The 19,467-nt window shown below is 45.1% G+C and overlaps 1 protein-coding gene across 1 annotated transcript in view; it reads right to left on the reverse strand.

Annotated features, from left to right (window-relative positions):
- Positions 1 to 19,467, reverse strand: part of RIPOR3 (RIPOR family member 3) — a 121,262-nt gene that overhangs the window by 42,344 nt on the left and 59,451 nt on the right. Inside the window, 1 exon segment of the mRNA XM_020984206.2 lies at positions 9,565 to 9,690. Coding sequence (XP_020839865.1) covers positions 9,565 to 9,665 — 101 coding nt within the window. The 5' untranslated portion in view covers positions 9,666 to 9,690.

The raw sequence follows: 19,467 nt of genomic DNA on the forward strand, positions 1-19,467 counted from the left end.
AGAACTGAGGGAGAAAGTAGCAATGTGTGTTGGCTTTTGTTTCCCCCCCTAGCTTCAGAGGTCTGAGACAGAATAGGAAACAGAAACTTAATTTTCGGGGGTTTAAGTGACTATAGAGCAAATCCGAACTGCAAAGAAGAATCACAGGATGGTAGGTGGAGAGTTGGAAGGGTCACTAGAGGTCATCTAAAAACTCTTCATTTTACAGATGAGGAGTCAGATCCAGAGAAATTAAATGACTTGCACCAGGTCAGTCAGGTAGCCAGCATTAAAGGTAGGATTTGAACCCAAGACTTCTGATTTCAAAGCCAGCCCCCATTCCACTATCCCACAAAATCTCTAAGTAAGAAACAAATAGCAGCAGCATCTACTGACCTGCTTGAACACTCATTGCTACAACATTCAAATGCAGACAAAGAATTGGGATGGTCCCTGGTGATTAGTGGTAAAGGGACTGGTCCTGTAAAAAAAAAACTAAACTTCCTCGATATTTCAAGATTCTATGGAAAGCAGTTAGATGTTTATATTTTATTTCAGCACCTTCCACTAGCAACAATAGACATAGCCGAATTTCATGTGATCATAACGAGAAGGGACCTTGGGAATTATCCAGTGACCCAAAAGTCTAATGCCCTCATTTTACAGATGAGGAAACTGAGGCCTAGAAAGGGGAAGTAACTTGGCCAAGGTCACACAGGTATTAAATAGCAGATCTGGGATAGATGAACCTGGGTCTCTCACTTAATAATCCAGTACTCTTTCCAACACATTTCCTCTTTCTCCCAATGCTGTGGTATACCCATTCATACATACACACAGACACACACACAGGGATGTGTGTGTGTGTGTGTGTATTTTTTTTTCCTGTGGGAAACAAAACAAGAGATTATGAATTTCACAGCTTACATACCTCAGCAGCCCCTGAAGAGGCCATCCACCCTCTTCCTGTCAATATGTACCTAAGAAGTTAAAAGTCAAAATAGCTGGGCTATTCACATTTCCAGATTAGCAAGATACTGGGCATACCACAGGCATAAATTTTCTATTTGCTCAATAGACTGGAACTGATCTAATCTAGAGGAGAGCAAGTCAGACCAGAGCCCAGCCAGCCAGAGACTGCTCTGAAAGCCCTTCAGAGAGGCCGGGCCAGCTCTTAGTCTCTGCAGTTACTTTGAAAGCCCTTGGGCTGTTTTGGTACAGGTGGGAGGATAAGAATCACACACTCACTCCCCTCCTCCCCCCCCCAGCTGGGGCCAAGGTCACTGGCCCTCCAGTGGTCATTTCCAAAGATTTCCCCCTTGAAACAAAACTGGCTTGAGGGAGGAGTAGACCTAGCAAATATTTTACACACACACACACACACACACACACACACACACACACACACACACACACACACACATATCAGAGAATGCAAGCCTCTACCAACCTTTTGGAGCGAGATCTCCGCAAAGTAGCCATCGTTTTACTGAGAGGCCCGAAGGCTCCCGCAGCTGCAGAAGGTGACAGTTTCCTCCCCTAACCCAGGCACACACTGCTCTGAGAGGCTGAATTCCCAAGTAGGCTGGGCTAGGGCACCTTCAAGATCTGAGGCATGAGGGGCCACAGGCCTGGCCTGCTGTTACTGCTCACCTGTAGGCACTTGATGCAAATGATCAACAGCTAGTTACCCGGTGCCTAACCACCCTTTCCCTGACCCAAAGACATCCTTCAGCCTCCTGCCCCAGCTTGGCTACTGAGCTCTGGAGGGAGAACCAATCCTGCCCCCGCCTCCAGCCTGGCCCCAGTGTGGGAGCTCCAAAGACTGAGGATGTCCCGTGGCAAGAAATGGTACCCACTGCTCTTCTGAGCAGTCAGAGGAGGCGACTCAGCCCATGATCAATATGTGTTTGTGGGATAATTACATGTTGGGAGATAGGCTGCATATCTGCTCTGTGTGTCATGCCACCTTGTGCTGTAAGCAAGCTCCTAGAGGGCGTGGATGTTCCATGGAGAACCTAGCTTCAGTAAATATTAAACAACAGACTGCCAGGGCCAGGCAAAGAGCCAGACACAGGCAGACAGAGAGACCAATCCACATACGTACATACAGGTATGCACACACACATCTTCTGCCCCTCGAGCGGGCTCTGCGCTTCTGAGCCCAAATGTTTTGGAAGGTCTCCTAATTACAAGGTCCCTATTGCAAAATACACATCTCTAATGGGAGGGAGGTGCTTCCTCCTGTCACTGTCCTCACCCTTTGAAATTCAGGAGCTGCTTGGGCAGGTTTTATACTAATGCCTAGTCTCTCCTTCCCCTTAAGTAAAAACTAGCAAAGTGGTTGCTAACATCTCCACTCACAACTTGTGCCCATGCTTTCTACGTGGTGAGTTGCTATTTCACTGGGAAATGGCAAAGGGGAGGTTAAGACAGGCTTGTCAATTGACTCAGGTAAGATCTCTTATCATAGCATCGTCAGAGACTTAGAGTCAGAAGGAACCTGGGAGGTCACTGAGTCCAGCCCCCCTTATTTTACAGATGAGGAAACTGCAGCTCACAGGTATCCCTAGCATCACACAGCTAGTAAACATATGAGGTGAGATTCAGGTGCTGCTCTTTCTGGATGAATCCCTTTATTGACTACCCCGGCGAAAGGAAGCTTCAACCAGCCAGAGTTTGTACCTATCTTTGGTGAAAACTTTGGAGCTCTCCTCTCTGAATTCTGGCTTCAGATAAAGCCTTCGGGTGTCTAGCTATCACAGCTCTCCAGCATTATAATTCATCATCATTCCTGGAGGAATGAGTTGGTATCAGCATTTACACCTTTAATAATAATAACAATAATAGAGGGGAGAGAACACATTTATTGAGTGATTGCTAAGTTCTGGGCCCTATGCTAAGTGATTTACAGATCTCATCTCACTTGATCCTAGTAAGTCATTTTACAGCTGAGTAAACTGAGGCAGAGGTAACGAGGCAGCACAGTGGATAGAGTGCCAGGAGTCAGGAAGAGTTCAAATCTGTCACTAGCTATGTGACCCTGGGCAAGTCACTTAACCCTGTTTATCTTAGTTCCTTGTCTGTAAAATGAGCTGGAGAAGAAAGTGGCAAACCACTCCAGTACCTCTGCCAAGAAAACCCCAAATGGGGTCATGGAGAGAAAGACATGACTTAAAAACAACTCAACAACATCAATAAACTGAGGTAGACAGGGAGGGGTTAAGTGACATGCCCAGGATCACATAGCTAGTAAGTGTCTGAAGTTAGATTTGAACTCAGATCACCTTGACTTCAAGTACAGTGTTCTCCTCACAGTGTCACCTAACTACCTCTGGAGAAAGAGTATTGCCAATCTGTAAGTCAGGAAGACCTGGGTTCAGGTCTCACTACTGACACATAATAGGTATGTGAACCTGGGTAGGTCACTTAAACCTCTCAGTGTCCCCAAGAAAGTGGAGGATCTCTATAGGATCTCCCTTTAGTAGAGGGAGTTTCCTTATTTCGAGTTTCCTGCACTCATTAAATCACAAGGACTAATAATAATAACAATAAAACCAGCATTTAAATCAAACTTCTAGGTTTGCAGATCTCATTCAGCTTCCCAAGAAGCCCAAGACAAACTTCTGATGCCTCAGGGAGGTGACCACAGCCTCTAGCAGGCCAGGCATTAACTCTGCTAAGTCTAACCAAGCTAGCAGGACCCTGAGTACAAGCAAGGGGATGAACTGTGAGTCTCACTCCCAAGGACCAACTGTGCAGGCTGTCCACCCTATGAATGAAGATGAATGTTTTTCAGCCATAATAATTCATGAAGGACCACTTGATTAGAGGTGGAGAGGGTTGAGCCAGGGGTAGGGAACCTGCAGCCTCGAGGCCACCTGTGGCCCTCTAGGTCCTCAAGTTGAGTTCTTTACCTGGGGAGGGAGAGAGGCCCACACCTAGGAAATAACAAATTCTTCACATATTAAAGGAAGAAGTGAAAATGATTCTGTGATACTTCCAATTCCCACTCCTAGGAGGATTTGCATTATAAAAAGCCTTATCTCAGAGCCTAGAATTCCTTTTGTGCAATGGAGAAAAGGGGAAGCATTAGGGGAGAGGGAGTATTTGGAGACCCAGAGGCCTTCCTGGTGACCACTTCCTCACTCCACCCATCTCCCTCCTGACCCAATATAATTTTCTCAGAGCTGGCTTTGGCCGCAGGAATCCATTTCAGCCAGGTTAGGTTACCTGGTGAAAGAGAACCTGTAGGCGAGGTCTGTAATTGAATGCCTGGGTCATTCCTGCCCTCCCGGGGGAGGCAGGAGCGCCAAGCCAGAGGGTCTCTGGGACAAGCCACTTCTTCCCTGCTCCCTGACTAACCGCTAGGGAGGTTAATGAGCAGCTCTTGACTACCAGACAGTTCAAAAACCTGGAGGGGGTAAAACAAAATGATCCCGGGGAAGAGACAACTTGGAAAGTGACAAGGTCATTCAAGAATCTGAAAGACCCACCACATGAAGGAGGGAGTAAGCATTTACATAGCACTTACTATCTGTCAGGCACATAGTGCTAAATGCCTTTTTTTTTTTTAACAAATATTCTCTCATTTCATCCTCACAATAGCCCTGGGAGATTGGTGTGATTATAATCCCCATTTTACAGTTGAGGGCACTGAGGCAGACAGAGGTTAAGTGGCTTGCCCAAGGTCACACAGCTAGTAAGTGTCGGAGCCTGGATTTAAACTCAGGTCTTCAGACTCCAGGCCCAGAGCTCTATCCACTGTATCATCTAGCTGCATCACACAAAAGGAATTAGACCTGTTCTATTTGGTACCGCAGAACAAGGAATAACAAGAGGGTGGGAGGGGTGAAGAAGCAGACTTAAGCTCTCTCCTCTCCCCCTCCTTTATTTTTTTAAAGCCTACTGATGTTTTCATCAAGGTGTAGGACATTCCCCCAGAGGAAATCTCCTCTACTAGGGGCAGCTACAGTGGAGTCATAATGCACACAGCACTGGGCCTGGAGTCAGGAAGATGGGTTCAAATCCAGCTTCAGATACTCACTAGCTGTGTGGCCCTCAGTCGCCCCGGGGAAGTCCCTTAATTGGTCTCAATTCTCTACACTGTAAAATGAGGATCACACAACTAACTTTGATAGACTCATCTCCTCTTAGCAATACAAGGATCTAAGACAACTCCAAAAGACTCATGATGGAAAGTGCTGTCCACATCCAGAGAAAGAGCTATGGAGTCTGAATGCAGATCGAGGCATATTATTCACTTTCTCTCTCTCTCTCTCTCTCTCTCTCTCTCTCTCTCTTCTCTCTCTCTCTCTCTCTCTCTCTCTCTCTCTTTTTTGTTTGTGTTTGTTTCTTCTTTCTCGTGGTTTCTTCCATTGGTTCTAATTCGTCTTTACAACATGACTAATGAGAAAATAGGTTTAATATGAAAGCACATGTTGAGCCTATATCAATTTACATGCCATCTTGGGGTGAGGGAAGGGAAGAGATGGGGAGAAAATTTGGAAGTGAAAATCTTATGGAAGTGAATGTTGAAAACGAAAAATAAATAAAATCACTAAATTAAAAAAAAATGAGGATCGTAATAGCACCTGCCGCCTGCCTCACAGATCAAATGAGATATTTGTATTTAGCACAGTGCCTGCCACATAGTAGGTAAAAATAACTAATATTTATATAGCACCTATTGTGTACCAAGCACTGTACTACGCACTTCACAAGTATCTCATCCGATCCTCACAATCACTCTATGAAGGAGATGCTATTATTATCCCTATTTTACAGTTGAGGAAACTGAGGCAAACAGAGGTTAAGTGACTCTCCCAGGGACACACAGCTAGTAAGTATCTGAGTCTAGGTTTGAACTCAGGAAGATGAGTCTTCCTGACTGCAGGCTCTTCCCTCTGTACACTATGGCACCACCTAGCTGCCCTCCTAATAATTAGGAAGCCCCAAAAGTGGAATGGCCTCCCTCCGGAGATAATAACAGGGTGAGCTGGAACCAGAGGACTATAGGTAGAATGCAAATGAGCACTTTTTGGTGACTCTAGAGCAGAGATTGTTTCAGGTATGGGCTGGATCAAGTACCATCTAAGAACCCTTTACAGCTCTGTGAGTCTGCGACTGGGTCCCACCTACCCCATCCCAGCATCCTGGGAGAGCAGTGGTTCTCACTAGGATTGTCCTAGAGGTCTGATCTGAGACGGCCCTAACCTTACCACCAGCACTCTGGTGTCCTCTTCATATCATCGCTCCACTTACCTCCCATTGTAATCTTCGACTCACCAAACACACACACACACTTACACATGTATACACACATGCATGCATGCACACACATGCACACACTTACACATGTATACACACATGCACGCGCACACACACGCGCGCGCGCGCGCGCACACACACACACACACACACACACACACACACACACACACACTTCAATGAACTTCTATCTTATTTCACCTGGAGCCATCCTTGCAATCTCCCTCCCAGACTTTTCCATGCCTGGTTTCTAACTGGTATCACCACCTCTCTCTTTCAGCTCCTTTTGATGAATTGTCTTTCTCCATTAGAATGTAAATGACTTGCAGGCATGGACCATCTTGTTTTCTAGTATTTCTATTCCCAGAGCTTAGGACAGTGCCTAGAACACACTGCTTAAGAAATATGTTCTGTCTGTCTCTGCCTGTCTCCCTCTCATCTTCTCAGGAATCTCTGAATTTCATCTTCATCCAGCTCTAAAAGTTGTTCTTTATACTCTACCCAAATGTGCCTCCCCAGAACTTCGAAACGTGCCAGCTGGGGCCAAATTGAACAAGTTAAGCCAAAGGTTATTTAAGTATGCTTGCATATACCTACCATAAACTACACTGAAAATTTCAGGATCCAATTTCATGGTCCCTGTTCCCCTCAGAGATCATCAGGGAATTATGGGTTGGTTTCTCTCTCTCTCTCTCTCTCTCTCTCTCTCTCTCTCTCTCTCTCTCTCTCTCTCTCTCTCTCTCTCTCTCTCTCCCTCTCCCTCTCTCTCTCCTCTCTGTCCTTTTTCTTCCACCCATTATCGCTGGAAACTTAGGGCAGGGGCAAGGAAGCACAATCACCAGGTAAGGGGAAAGGTTATCCCCAAACCTTGTTGTGGCTTCCAAGAAAGGTGAACCATTCTCAGGGAATGGTCAGGCTATAGCCCAGGCTCCTGTTTCTCTTGGGCTTCAGAGATATTTCCCAAGGTCCTGGAGAAGTTCAGAGGCACAGAGAACTCTGGAGTTCATGGATGGAAGAGGTTCATATGGCTCTTTAGCCAACAGTAATTGCATTTATCCTCCCAAAAGTTTGGAAACATGTATTTATATCCTACAAGCCTCATATATGCACCAGATTCAGGGTCAGACATTGACAACTCATGAATGGGCTTAAGTAAGGTGGGGGCTTCAGGCTCAAGCCTTGAAGCTCATTCCCTGGCCAACACCCACCCTATTTCCCTAACTATCTTTCTTGGCATATACCATGTGGTATGATGAAAAAGGTATGGTTCTGGAAGTCAAGAGACCTGAGTTCTACCTTGGCCAGTTCTATTCTCTGTTCCTCAGTTTCCTCTTTTGTAAATCTGAGGCTGGTCTCCAAGGTCAAAAGACAACATGGCCTGGTAGACACACTTGGAATCAAGAAAACCTGGATCTGAATCTTAAGTCCTTGCAAAGCCCCTTGAGTTTCAGTTTCTTCATCTGTGAAAGAAGGATAATAATAGCAGCTACCTCCCAGGTCTGTTTTGAGGACTGAGTGAGATAATATATGTTAAGCACTTTGTAAACCTTAAAACATTAAATATATATGCATATGTACATATCTACATACACACACAGAGTACATGTAAGAATTACTGAAATCCCTTCCAGCTCCAACATTCTAGATCTTAAATCCCAAGATCACTTCTAACTCAGAAGTCCCTGAGTCCCTACCAGCTTAAAAATTACATTTGCCTAATCCTTATAATCAACCCTTCCAAACCACATCACCCAAGGTCCATGAACCAGTCCACAGAACAGAGTTAAGGGAGCCTCAGATTTCTCACCCCATCCCAGTCCCACAGGCTAGCTAGCTGCTGAATATTATTGGCCTATAAGTCAGCCTTCCAGGGAAACAAGAGGAAGGAATGATTTCTTTGGCAGCTCTTTCTAGGTAGCTGGAGTTCCTGGTGTCTGAATTCATTCGCATCAGGGCCTGAAGTTCTCCATAATAAACAAAAAGCCTCATTTCTCTATAGCACTTCAACTCTATGAAATGTCTTCCTTACAGATAGGTAACACAAGCCTTACTGTCCCCATTTGACAAATGAGGAAACTGAGGTTCAGAAAGGGAGGTGACTTATCCACAGTCATGAGTGAGCAGACCAGCCAGGACTCAAACTTTGGTCTCCTGACTCCACTGTGGCCAAACTTCAGCTCCCCTTGATCCCCACAGAAGCTTTCCAGCGGGGTCTGAGGCGCTTAAGGAGAAGCCATATTTGTCTCTCCCCACCCCTCAATCGCCAGTGGTGCATCTGAATTTTGAAAATAGAGGCAACACAGACCAGACTCTGAAAAATGAGACTGATCCATAAAGGATCTGGGAGGTCAGGGAGATAGAAATAGTTTCCATGGACTGCTTCCCTCACCCTGAAGGATATGACTAGGATAACAGCTGATGAGCCTCTTTTCCTTGCCACACTTTGTAGAAATGCATATTGGTTTGAGTGTCCCCTTGCCTGATTTTATGGCTCCCACTGACACCTTGAACTTGCACTCCAGGAAGGCAGCTAATGACTGCCCTGGAGAAGAAGGGGCTTCTCTTGCCTCTGTTAAGGATATGCACACTTCTATAAGGACTGTGAACTCTTTGGGTTCCACATGCACGTTCATTTCTCTTGCAATAAACCTGAGTCTCGTGATGTTGTGGTTGCCTGTTGACACTTCTATCAAAACCTCCACATAAACCTTCATAAAGGCAGCTTCTCTTTGTATTCTAGCCCCCTTCTAGGGGGAAAAAGGAATAGTTTTATCCTACCTTTAAGTTCCTTCCTACCCCCTTTCCTAGAAGATCAAACTAGACTGGGAGTCAGAGACCTCGGTTTGAGTCCCAGCTCTGCCACTAATTTATTACGTGACTTTGGGCAAGTTATTTAATTTTTTTGAGGGGGGGAGGGCAGAGTTTCCTTATCTGTCAAGTGGGGATAATAATCTCTGCATTACTTATCTTACTGGGCTATTGTAAGGATTAAAAGAGAGGCTAAATAGGAAAGGTTTGAAAATATTCAGAGCATTTATTACAAATTTAAGGAATTAAAATCAGAGAAATTTTAAATTAAATTAAAATTACTGGGGCAGGAGTGGGGGTGGAGGGTGAAGATATAATATAGACCCAATGACTGGTGCTTGGCTGTGGGTAAGAGGTCAGGGGAGGTGAAAATGGCAGCTGGATGACATTCCCTAAACATCTGGAGGATCAGAGAGGGGAAGAGCTACTCCCCATTTTAAGAGGCCTTGCACAAGCTCCGTGACTACAGCGTTGCTCGGGGAGCTGAGCTGTGTAAGTAGGACTTACGAAATTCTCCTGCTTTGCACGCTGCTGAACCCGGCAAAGGAGGAGCTCCTGCCCATGGACCCGACATCCCCAGAGGAGAGGAACCTCACCTTCACGGACATGGTCTCCAGCCTGGAGCGCTGTTACCTAGAGGGGGAGGGAGACAGAAGAAAGAGCACTTCAGGACCAGGCAGGACTGAACCCTCCAGAGCGTGGAGAGCGTGAAGACTCTGGCTCCATTTTTGAGACTGAAGTATAAAAATCAACCCTGCCACTGCCATCTGATTGGAGGACCTCTGAGCAAGGCCGTTCTGCTCCAGGGCATTCTTCCCTTTTCTACCCAGCAGACCAGTGAGACCCCTCAGGACCCCAGCAGCCTCCAGCTCCCCTCCTAACCATAGTTTTCTATCTGTCCTTCTCCCCTCCTTGTCCCTCATGCTGCCCTCAACTGACCCTCCCTCCCATCTTCTTTGGGATGTCTTCTACAAGGTTTTGGACAGAAGGCAAATCTCAAGTTGGAGCTCAACCCCACGAAGTAGACAATCAAACCTCAAATCCTCACGTCACTGGGCTGGAAGAGGCCTTTAACAATCATCTTATTCTCCACCCTCCTGTCTCTACCTCACCATCTTTGAGGCAACATGGTGTAAGGGATGGAGACCTGGACTTGGATTAGGAAGACCTGGGTTCAAATCCCAACTCTGACACTTCCTAGCTGTGTGACCCTGGGCAAGTCACTTCACCTCTGTTTGCTTCAGTTTCTTCATCTATAAAACAAGGGGCTGAACTCAATGACCTCTAAATCTAGGATCCTAACACCAGCATTGGGGCAGCTAGATAGCACAGTAAATAGAATGCCGGGCCTATATTCAGGAAGACCTGAGTTCGAATCCTTCCTCAGACACTTACTAGCTGTATGACCATGGACAACATGTTTAAGACTGTTTGCCTCAGTTTCCTCATCTGTAAAATGAGCTGGAAAAGGAAATGGCAAACTACTCCAGTATCTTTGTCAAGAAAACCCCAAATGAGGTCATGAAGGATCAGATATGACTGAAACAACTAAACAATAACGACGAAATCACCAACATGTTACTGAAATCATCCTAGCAAGAGAGAGATCTTCACTCTGGACATAACATTTCCTCCCCTAGGAACAAATCCCAATGGCTGTAGCATTTACAAAGGGAAACTTTTTTTTAATATTAAACATAAATCTTTCTGTTTTCATACCTTGGCCCCAGGGTCTCTACTTGCCTTACCATGTCACAAATGGTGATCAGGACGAGCAAAATAGATCCATCTTTCCTTATAGTCCCATTACCCAAAAAATATCATGCTCTATAAAACAGCCCCATGCCAGGCTAATATTGACACCAACATGCCACTATTCACATACATAATATGCTGACTCAGAGTATACCCCATTAGATCAGAGATACGATGATACATATTACAGGACCTAAGAGGTCATCCAGTCTAATAGTCTCATTTTTACAGATGAGGAAACTGAAACCCAGTCAAATCAAGTGACTTGCCCAAGGTCACTTATGTCAAGGTCAAGATTGTAACTCAGATGGCTCGACTCCGGAGTCAGTGTTCTGTCTACCAATACTCATGTATCTCTCCCAGCCTTCTATGATATCCCTAATATCTAGCCAACTTCTACCACCCCCTATCCTTCCAGGCCCAGCTCAAATGTCCTCCCACTCTGTGTAAAATAATAATGATGATAGCTCATATTTACAGAAAGCATTAAGGTTTGCAAAGTGTTTTACAAATATTGTCTAATCTGATCATCACAACAACCCTGGGAGAAAGATGTTATTATTATCTATTTTATAGATGAGGAAACTGAGTCAGGCAGAGATTGACTTGCCCAGGTCTATACAGCTAGTAAGTGCCAGAAGCTGGATTTGAACTCAGGCCTTCTTGACTCCAGATCTAGGGTACCTTTTATCCTCCTGGGTGCTTCAGTGTATCAGTTGTTGCTATGGAAGATTGTGTGTGTGTGTGTGTGTGTGTGTGTGTGTGTGTGTGTGATGACAGACACACCAAGAGTTCTTCAACTAAAAGGAATTCAAGAGAAGTTGGACATCACGTCCTCACCAAAGAGAGAAGCTTGAAAACCTACTTGTAGGACAGAATGGCAAATACAGCCAACAGATGCTAGGGGGCGCCACAGTGGGGAAAAAGCACTGGACCTGGATTCAGGAAGAATGAATTCAAAGCCAGCCTCAGACAACTTACTAGCTGTGTAGGCAAGTCACTTCATCCCTGCCTCAGTTTCCTCAACTGTAAAATGAGGATCATAATAGCACCTACCTCACAACGTCATGAAGATCACGTACTTGGGGCAGCTAGGTGGTGCAGTGGACAGAGTGACAGGCCAGAGTCAGGAAGACATGTCTTCTGAGTTCAAATCTGACCTCAGACACTTACTAGCTGTGTGACCCTGGGCAAGTCATTTAACTCTGTTTGCCTCAGTTTCCTCATCTGCAAAGTAAGCTGGAGAAGGAAATGGCAATCCACTCCCGTATCTCTGCCGAGACGACCCCAAATGAAATTGTGAAGAGTTGGACACCATTGAACCACAATAACAAAAAGCACTCAGCACACAGTAGGGACTTCATAAATGCTCGTTCCCTTCCCATTCCCTTGTTCCCCTCTTTGGCCAGCTCAACACTCTGATGCTGGTCGGGTACCTGACCCCCAAAATCTTGGCCTCCTGCTAGCCCTTAAAATAACATTATGATCTTGGTTTGAACTCACAGCAGACAAAACTATTGCCTCTGGCCACTGCAGGCTCACAACCTGTATCCACGGGCCCCAACATCTACATTCTTGTTCAGTTCTGTTCTTATCTTTGCCTCCTTCTTCCCCGGGAAAGCCCCAACTGGAACTTCTTCCCCTGCATAGAAGGCTTTGGTCAGCACCATGGGACCCACCTCACCACAGCCTCCCATCAGCCCCCAAGATCATCAGATCGACCAGGCCCGTTGCCTCATTTTACAGAGGAGGAAACTGAGGCCCAGAGTGAGGAAATGGACACTGAGGATGGCTTGGGCCACCATTGATCTTTATGAACTTCCCCAAGGCCCTAGCATTTGTGCTACACAATGCAGTCTAGAATTGCCTGTTATCTTTGTCTATTATTCTTAGAGGTAACAAGGTATTACAGTGTCTAGAGCCCTAGGCCTGGAGTCAGGTGACCTTAGGCTAGTCATTTAACCTCTATTTGCCTCAGTTTACTCATTTAAAATGAGGGCAATAGTACCACTTACTTCAAAGGATATGAACAGGCAGTTCTCAGATGAAGAAACTAAAGCTATCTATAATCATATGAAAAGTGCTCTAAATCACTACTGATTAGAGAAATGCAAATTAAAACAACTCCGAGGTACCACATCACACCTATCAATCAGATTGGCTAATATGACAAAACAGGAAAATGATAAATGTTGGAGAAAATGTGGGAAAATTGGAACACTAATGCATTGTTAGTGGAGTTGCGAACTGATACAACCATTCTGGAGAGCAATTTGGAACTATGCCCAAAGGGCTATAAAACTGTGTATACCCTTTGACCCAGCAATAGCACTTCTAGATCTGTATCCCAAAGAGAGCATAAAAAAGGGAAAAGACCCACATATAGAAAAATATTTATAACAGCTCTTTTTGTGGTACCAACTGGGAAATGGCTGAACAAGTTGTGGTATATGAATGTAATGGAATACTATTGTGCTATAAGAAATGATGAGCAAGCAGATTTCAGAAAAACTTGGAAAAACTTGTATGAATTGATGCTGAGTGAAGTGAGCAGAACCAGGAGAACATTGTACACAGTAACAGCAACATTGTGCGATGACCAACTCTGATCGACTTAGCTCTTCTCAGCAATACAATGAGCTAAGGGAATTCCAAAAGACTCAAGATGAATATGCTATCCACATCCAGAAAAAGAAACAGAGTCTGAATACAGATCGAAGCACACTATTTTCTCTCTCTTTTTTTTTCTTTCTTATGGTTTTTCCCTTTTGTTCTGATTCTTCTCTCACAACATGACTAACATGGAAATATGATTAATACGATTGTACATATGCGGCCTATATCAGATTGCCTACAGTCTTGGGGAGGTGGGGGGAGGGAGTGAGGAAAATTTAGAACACAAAATCTATAAAAGTGAATGCTGAAAACCATCTTTACATGTAATTGGACAAAATAAAATACTGTTAAGAAAAAAGTTTTAAAATAGTAGCACTTACTTGTTAGGGTTGTTGTGAGGGTCAAATGACATAATATTTGTAAAATGCTGAGGACAGTGTCTGGCACACAGTAGACACCATGTAAATGTGAGCTATTATTGGGTTCTCAACTAGACTTATTTAACCCTACGCAGGCCCGGAACCCTGTCTTTTCCTTCTCTTTTCTCCATCATAGCACCTGGCATAGTGCTACATAATGATAACAATATGAATGATTAATAATAAAGTTAATGATGAACTGCCATTTATAAAGCCCTTTAAAGTGTGTAAAGTCCTTTGCACATGCCCATGAAATACAGTTTTCATCTGAGACTCATAACAACCCTCTAAGGTAAGTATATAGTAGGAATTCCATAGATGGTGATTGAATGAGTATCTCCACTTAGTGCAGTGACCACATTTCTCTGCCATATGGGATGGCCAGAAGCTCCCTCCCATGACAATAGGCCATCAATGAGCATTTATTAGGCACCAGGCTTAAAAAGGCTAACGTGAAATAACTTCTGCCCTCTGGGAGTTTTTATTCCTTACCCATCCCAGTTCCTTAACAAGGTAGGGAAGAAAGCTCTAAGCAGCCATTCCTGAGGATGCAGTCACGTCTGTTATTATTACTATTGTGTTTTCAAAGCAATAGCTTAGACTCTGCGTCTTCAGATGTTAAATCAGCAGAGGGGTGAGAGAAGAAAATTGGCCTTGTGGTGTCCTCTTGTAGTCCTGCTCTTCCCTGAGTATCAGGCCAGCCATCAATAATACAAGACCCAATTAAAGCAACCACTGGTTAGCCTAAGGCTGATTGACAGTTCAGTCAACTAGTGACTAGGGAAGAGGGAGGAGTGTCATTCCTCTCTGTCTGGATGTGCCCAAAGCTATTTCTGGGCCATCATTGTATAAAATTCCTTCTTATGAGCCTGAGGCAGTAGCTGAAAGCACTGTACATGGGAGATGTACAAGCACCATTGCCCTGAATTACTACCCTTAACAGGCTTGGGCACACATTGGCCCATCCTTTTCAATTCAACAAATAAGTATGAAGTAAGAAGCAGTGCAGTAGAGGATAGACAGCTGGCCTTAGAGCCAGGAAGACCTGGGTTCAAGTCTCACTTCTGCCACCTACTGGCTATATGACCCAGGACAAATCACTTATCCAGGTATGACCATGTCACACTTCCTTCCCCCATTCAATAAACTCAAGTGGCTCCCTATCACTTCCAGGATCAAATATAAAATCCTCTGGCATTCAAAACCCTGGCTCCCTCCTACCTTTCCAGCCTTCTTATACCTTACTCACCTCCACATATTTCTGTTATCCAGTGACAGTGGCCTCTTTGCAATTTCTCGTATAAGACACTCCATCTCCCAACTCAAGTGTTTTCACTGGCTGAAATTCACCTCATGCCTGAAATTCTCTCCCTCCTCATCTCCACCTCCTGGACTTCCTGGCTTTCTTAAAGTCTCAACTAAAATCCTACCTTATGCAAGAAGCCTTTCCTGATCTCCTTCCCCTCCTCCTTATTTTCCTTATCAGTCACTTCCTGACTCCCTCCCCTCTGTGATTTTCTTGGGGGCTGTATCTCAAAGCCTTTCTCCTACACCAGGCAGTTGACAGTTCTCCAGCCTAGGTCTCTGCCCCAATTGACTTTTGAGTAGTTAGACCTGGTGCCAGCTGTGTGCTGTGCTCTCTCCCTCAGGCTTAGTGGTGTGCGGCACAGCCCCCCACATGAACGGGCATAAGGGTGGGCTTTGATGAAACCCAGGGTCATGTTCTTGGATCTACTAATGCAGACTCTTGGACTAGACTTGGACTACTAGTGCAGAGTGGGAGGTGAAGAAGGGGTGCTAATCGAACTCAGGGTCAGTGAGTGTCAGTTCCTGGATTTCTTTTTTTTTTTTTAACTTTCTTTTAGATTCTGGGTATCCTGGACCTTGGAAATAGCTGAGGTTGCTTTATCTCTGGTGCATAATTTCTGTTTTGGAGAGGTTTGAGAGGTTGTAGGGATCAGAGAAAAAGTCTAGTCTGCCATCTTGTTGCTCATGTAACCCAGAAATCCTCCAATCTCCTTTAAAGCTATTATCTTTTCTCTGTTGATTATCTCCAATTTATTATATATTATATGTAATATCTGCATATATAATCAATTACATGTACATGTCATACATTGTGTTGTTTATAAATATATTATATAACAAATAACATTATTTATATATAATAATATAATATTGTATACGTATATATAGTTTGTACATAGTTATTTGCATATTATCTCCCCCATTAGACTGTGAACTCGTTGAGAGCAGGAATTGTTTTTTTGCTTTTCTTTGGCACAAAGAAGGTACTTGTATGACTTGCTGACTTTCAGTGACCCAGGCAATTCTCTAAGAGTATAAATTGTTGAACAACTGCAGATGTACATTGGTGAAGGGAGTTTCCTCATAAAGGAGTTCCCCACATCAGTGAAATCATAGGTCTCAACAAAAATTATTACGCATCTACTACATTTGGGCACTTTTCTTCCTCATCCTTGCTCTCCCCCATTCCCTTGAGGGTCTGAGATGTGTCAAGGCCTAGATTCTTTGGGGCTTTATCTTTGTCCACTGGGAGCCCCACAACACAACCCCATCCCACCCCCACACTCATTCTGCAACTCTATAAAGAGACCTAGATACAAGAATACCTCATAAGCTATTGCAAAATTTCCCCACGTTCCATCCTCTGGGGAGAATTTATTTGATTTCCTCTTCAGGGAGGGGTGGTAAGATGGATTGAATGATTCTTCCTTAGATATCATTTCTCTTTTGACCTGTGGGTCCCACCCCAGACCCTTTTACTTGGAAAACAAAATGGATCCTCAGGCTTTGGCCCTAAAGTACCTTTTCACCTCTGGAAAAAGGCCCAGGGAGCCTATGAGGGTGGAAACCAGCTGGGAAAGGAAAGTAGTTTGTGAAACAGGTTCAGGGCACTCCCTGCCCTCCGCCTTCCCCTTTTGGATGACTTTCAGGGGAGTTTTTGGTAGCATCCTTTTAGCTTATCCTGCTCCACAAAAGTTTTCAAGGCTCCAAGGGAGATTTGAGGGAGAAGAGGTTTCCTTGACTGATGGAAACCTCTCCTTCCTTCTTCCCCAGCAGTTACTAAGAAGAAACATCAAACCATTGCCAAATGAGCCCCTGGCCCCAAAACAAAAGCTTTAGATGAAGTTGAGTCTTGCTGGCCAGTTTTGAGAGAAATGGGGTTCCTGGGTCTCAAGGGCAAAGAGGGTAGCTGACCCTACTCCTCTGCTGTGTCCATCTGGCCAAGGGCGGAGAAGTGCCATGGCTGGCTGATAAACACCCATTAAGAGTCTCACCACAAAGGCCCAGCTAAGGTACAGTGGTGGAGCAGGGGGGAAGGAGAGAGGAGAGAAGCTACTGAAATGGACTCCCACCCCCACTTTTAGTTGGGGAGGGGACAAGCTGGGAGCTGGCCAGGCTGGAAACGTGGCGGACTGGGGAAAATAGGCTGCTGCCCGATCCCACTGCCGGGCCTCTGTGCTGCATGCGTTTCTGGTTTACGAACTTTTGCATGTGTTGGAAACTTTAGGCCTGGCGCCCACGGGCTCTTGGAGAGCTAAAACACTTCCTGAAGCTCAGCTGCTTGGCAAGACAGCGCCCCCAGCCTCCCCCTCCTCTTGCTTTGGAAGGAGAAGCTGGCCTGCAGCAGCCTAAGCTCCAGCTGATCCCCCCTCATTAACTGTTGCAATCAAACCCCAGGCAGGCAAGGCTGACAAAAAGGTTTCTCAATACAGACCGGGGTCCTTAAAATCTAGTATTCTCCACAGGCTGGGGCAAGGGTGCAGGCTTGATGAAAAGAGTCAGTTAAAAGCCAGACTCCATCACCTAAAACTACCCAAGGGTCATAGAAGGTTAGAGCTGAAAGAAATTATAAAACAGGCAACGTGGATTGTCAGAACTGGGAAGAACCACAAGACACAAAATGTCAGTTAGAAGAGACTTTAAGACACATAATGTTTGAACATGGGGCACAGAATGTCAGAGCTGATAGGGACTTTAGGACAGAACATCAGAAATGGAATAGACCTTAGGATGCAGAATTTCAGACCTGAAACAGGCCTTAAAACGCAGAAACGGAAAACTGCATGAAAGCAGAATGGTTCAATGAGGGGAAAAAAATGGATTTAGGAGTCAGAAGACCCAGGGTCAAATCTCACCTCTACTCTTCTCTACCTATGGAGCTTTGGGCAAATTGCCCACTCTGGCCTCCCCATCTTTAAAATGAGGGGGGTGGGCTCAGCAGCCTCTAATGTCCCTTCCATTTCTAAACCTATGATTCTATGAAATAATCCTTAGGACATGGAATATATAATCTCAGAACCAGCAAATCCCATAGAACACAGAATAGTGAGAACCGGAAGGGCCTTAGAGACCATCAGTTCATTTTACAAACAAGGAATCTGAAGCTGAGAGAGAAGGGAATTGATTGACTCAGTCACAAACTGGTGCGGTCCAGAACTAGGAGTCTGTCTCAGTTCTCCTAGACCCCTAATTTTTTCTACTATTACACACTAACTTTAGAGAGAAGGGGCATCTCCATGGTTCTCTATTTAGAACCCCTGAATTGAGAAAAACATTAGCATTCCTTCTATCTTCCCCACTGCCCTGAATAGCAAAAGGGTATAAAGCATGCAGCTTCCCAAACCTTGACCCGGTGGCTGGAGCAGAGCCAGCTCAGCACTGATTTCCTGATGTCAGCCGGCTTACTTGATGCTTCCTCTCTGGCCTCTGCTTGGTGGGGGAGCAGGAGCTCTAACTGAGGCAGGCTTTGGAAAGCTTGTGACCAGTCCAGAATAACCTCAAAGAGGAGGGGATGGGTGGGAGGGGGGGAGGGGAGAAGGTTACATCAACTGCACGTGCTCCTAAAAGAGAAAGCATCAGCTGAATGCAAGAGGCTTCTGGCCCATTCTCTAGAGCCAGAACAGATAGATCTGCAAGGGAGTCCAGGGAAGGAAAACAAGTCCTCTTGTTCACCCAGCCAGGGATCTATGCAAACAAAGACCCTTGTGCAAGAGCTGTGGAAAGGGTCTCCTGGCTGCTGCTTCTCCAAAGGCACTGTCCTGGACTCCTCCGGGGTGCCACCTGGAAAAGATGGTTGGCCTGGAGCAGCTGTGGCTGGCACCACTCCCTGGCAGTCCAATCTGGTCCACAGTCTACAAGGCTCGAGTTTTTTCCTTCCTCCTGCCTGATAACCTGCAATTTCAGAGGTGGTAATGCTTCTAAGTTTAACATTGCCTCCTGGGCCTGGGTGGCTCTGCTGCCTGATTCCCTCATTTAGGGCTTGTTTTAGAAGTTCAAATACAACCACAGCTGAATTTACTTGCAAGTCTTTCCAAAATAACTTTTCAGTTTAGCACAAAAGGAAACTGTAAAATAGCCCAAGATGAGAAATGTGAGTCTGGGAACAGGATTATGGTCCTCGCTTCAAGGCTGCTTTTGGAGAATCACTGAGAGAGGAGGGCTATTAAAGATCAGGGAGGCCAAAGCCCCTCATTTCATAAATGAGGAACCTGAGACCCAGACAGCAGAAAGTGGCTACAAAACTAATGATTAGTAGAGCAAGACTTAGAACCCAGTTTTACTGACTCCAGAGGTTCAGAGTTTTTTCTCCAAG

This window comes from Phascolarctos cinereus, unplaced genomic scaffold (genome assembly GCF_003287225.1).
Source record: "Phascolarctos cinereus isolate Bilbo 61053 unplaced genomic scaffold, phaCin_HiC Scaffold_2;HRSCAF=192, whole genome shotgun sequence".
NCBI lineage: Eukaryota > Metazoa > Chordata > Mammalia > Diprotodontia > Phascolarctidae > Phascolarctos > Phascolarctos cinereus.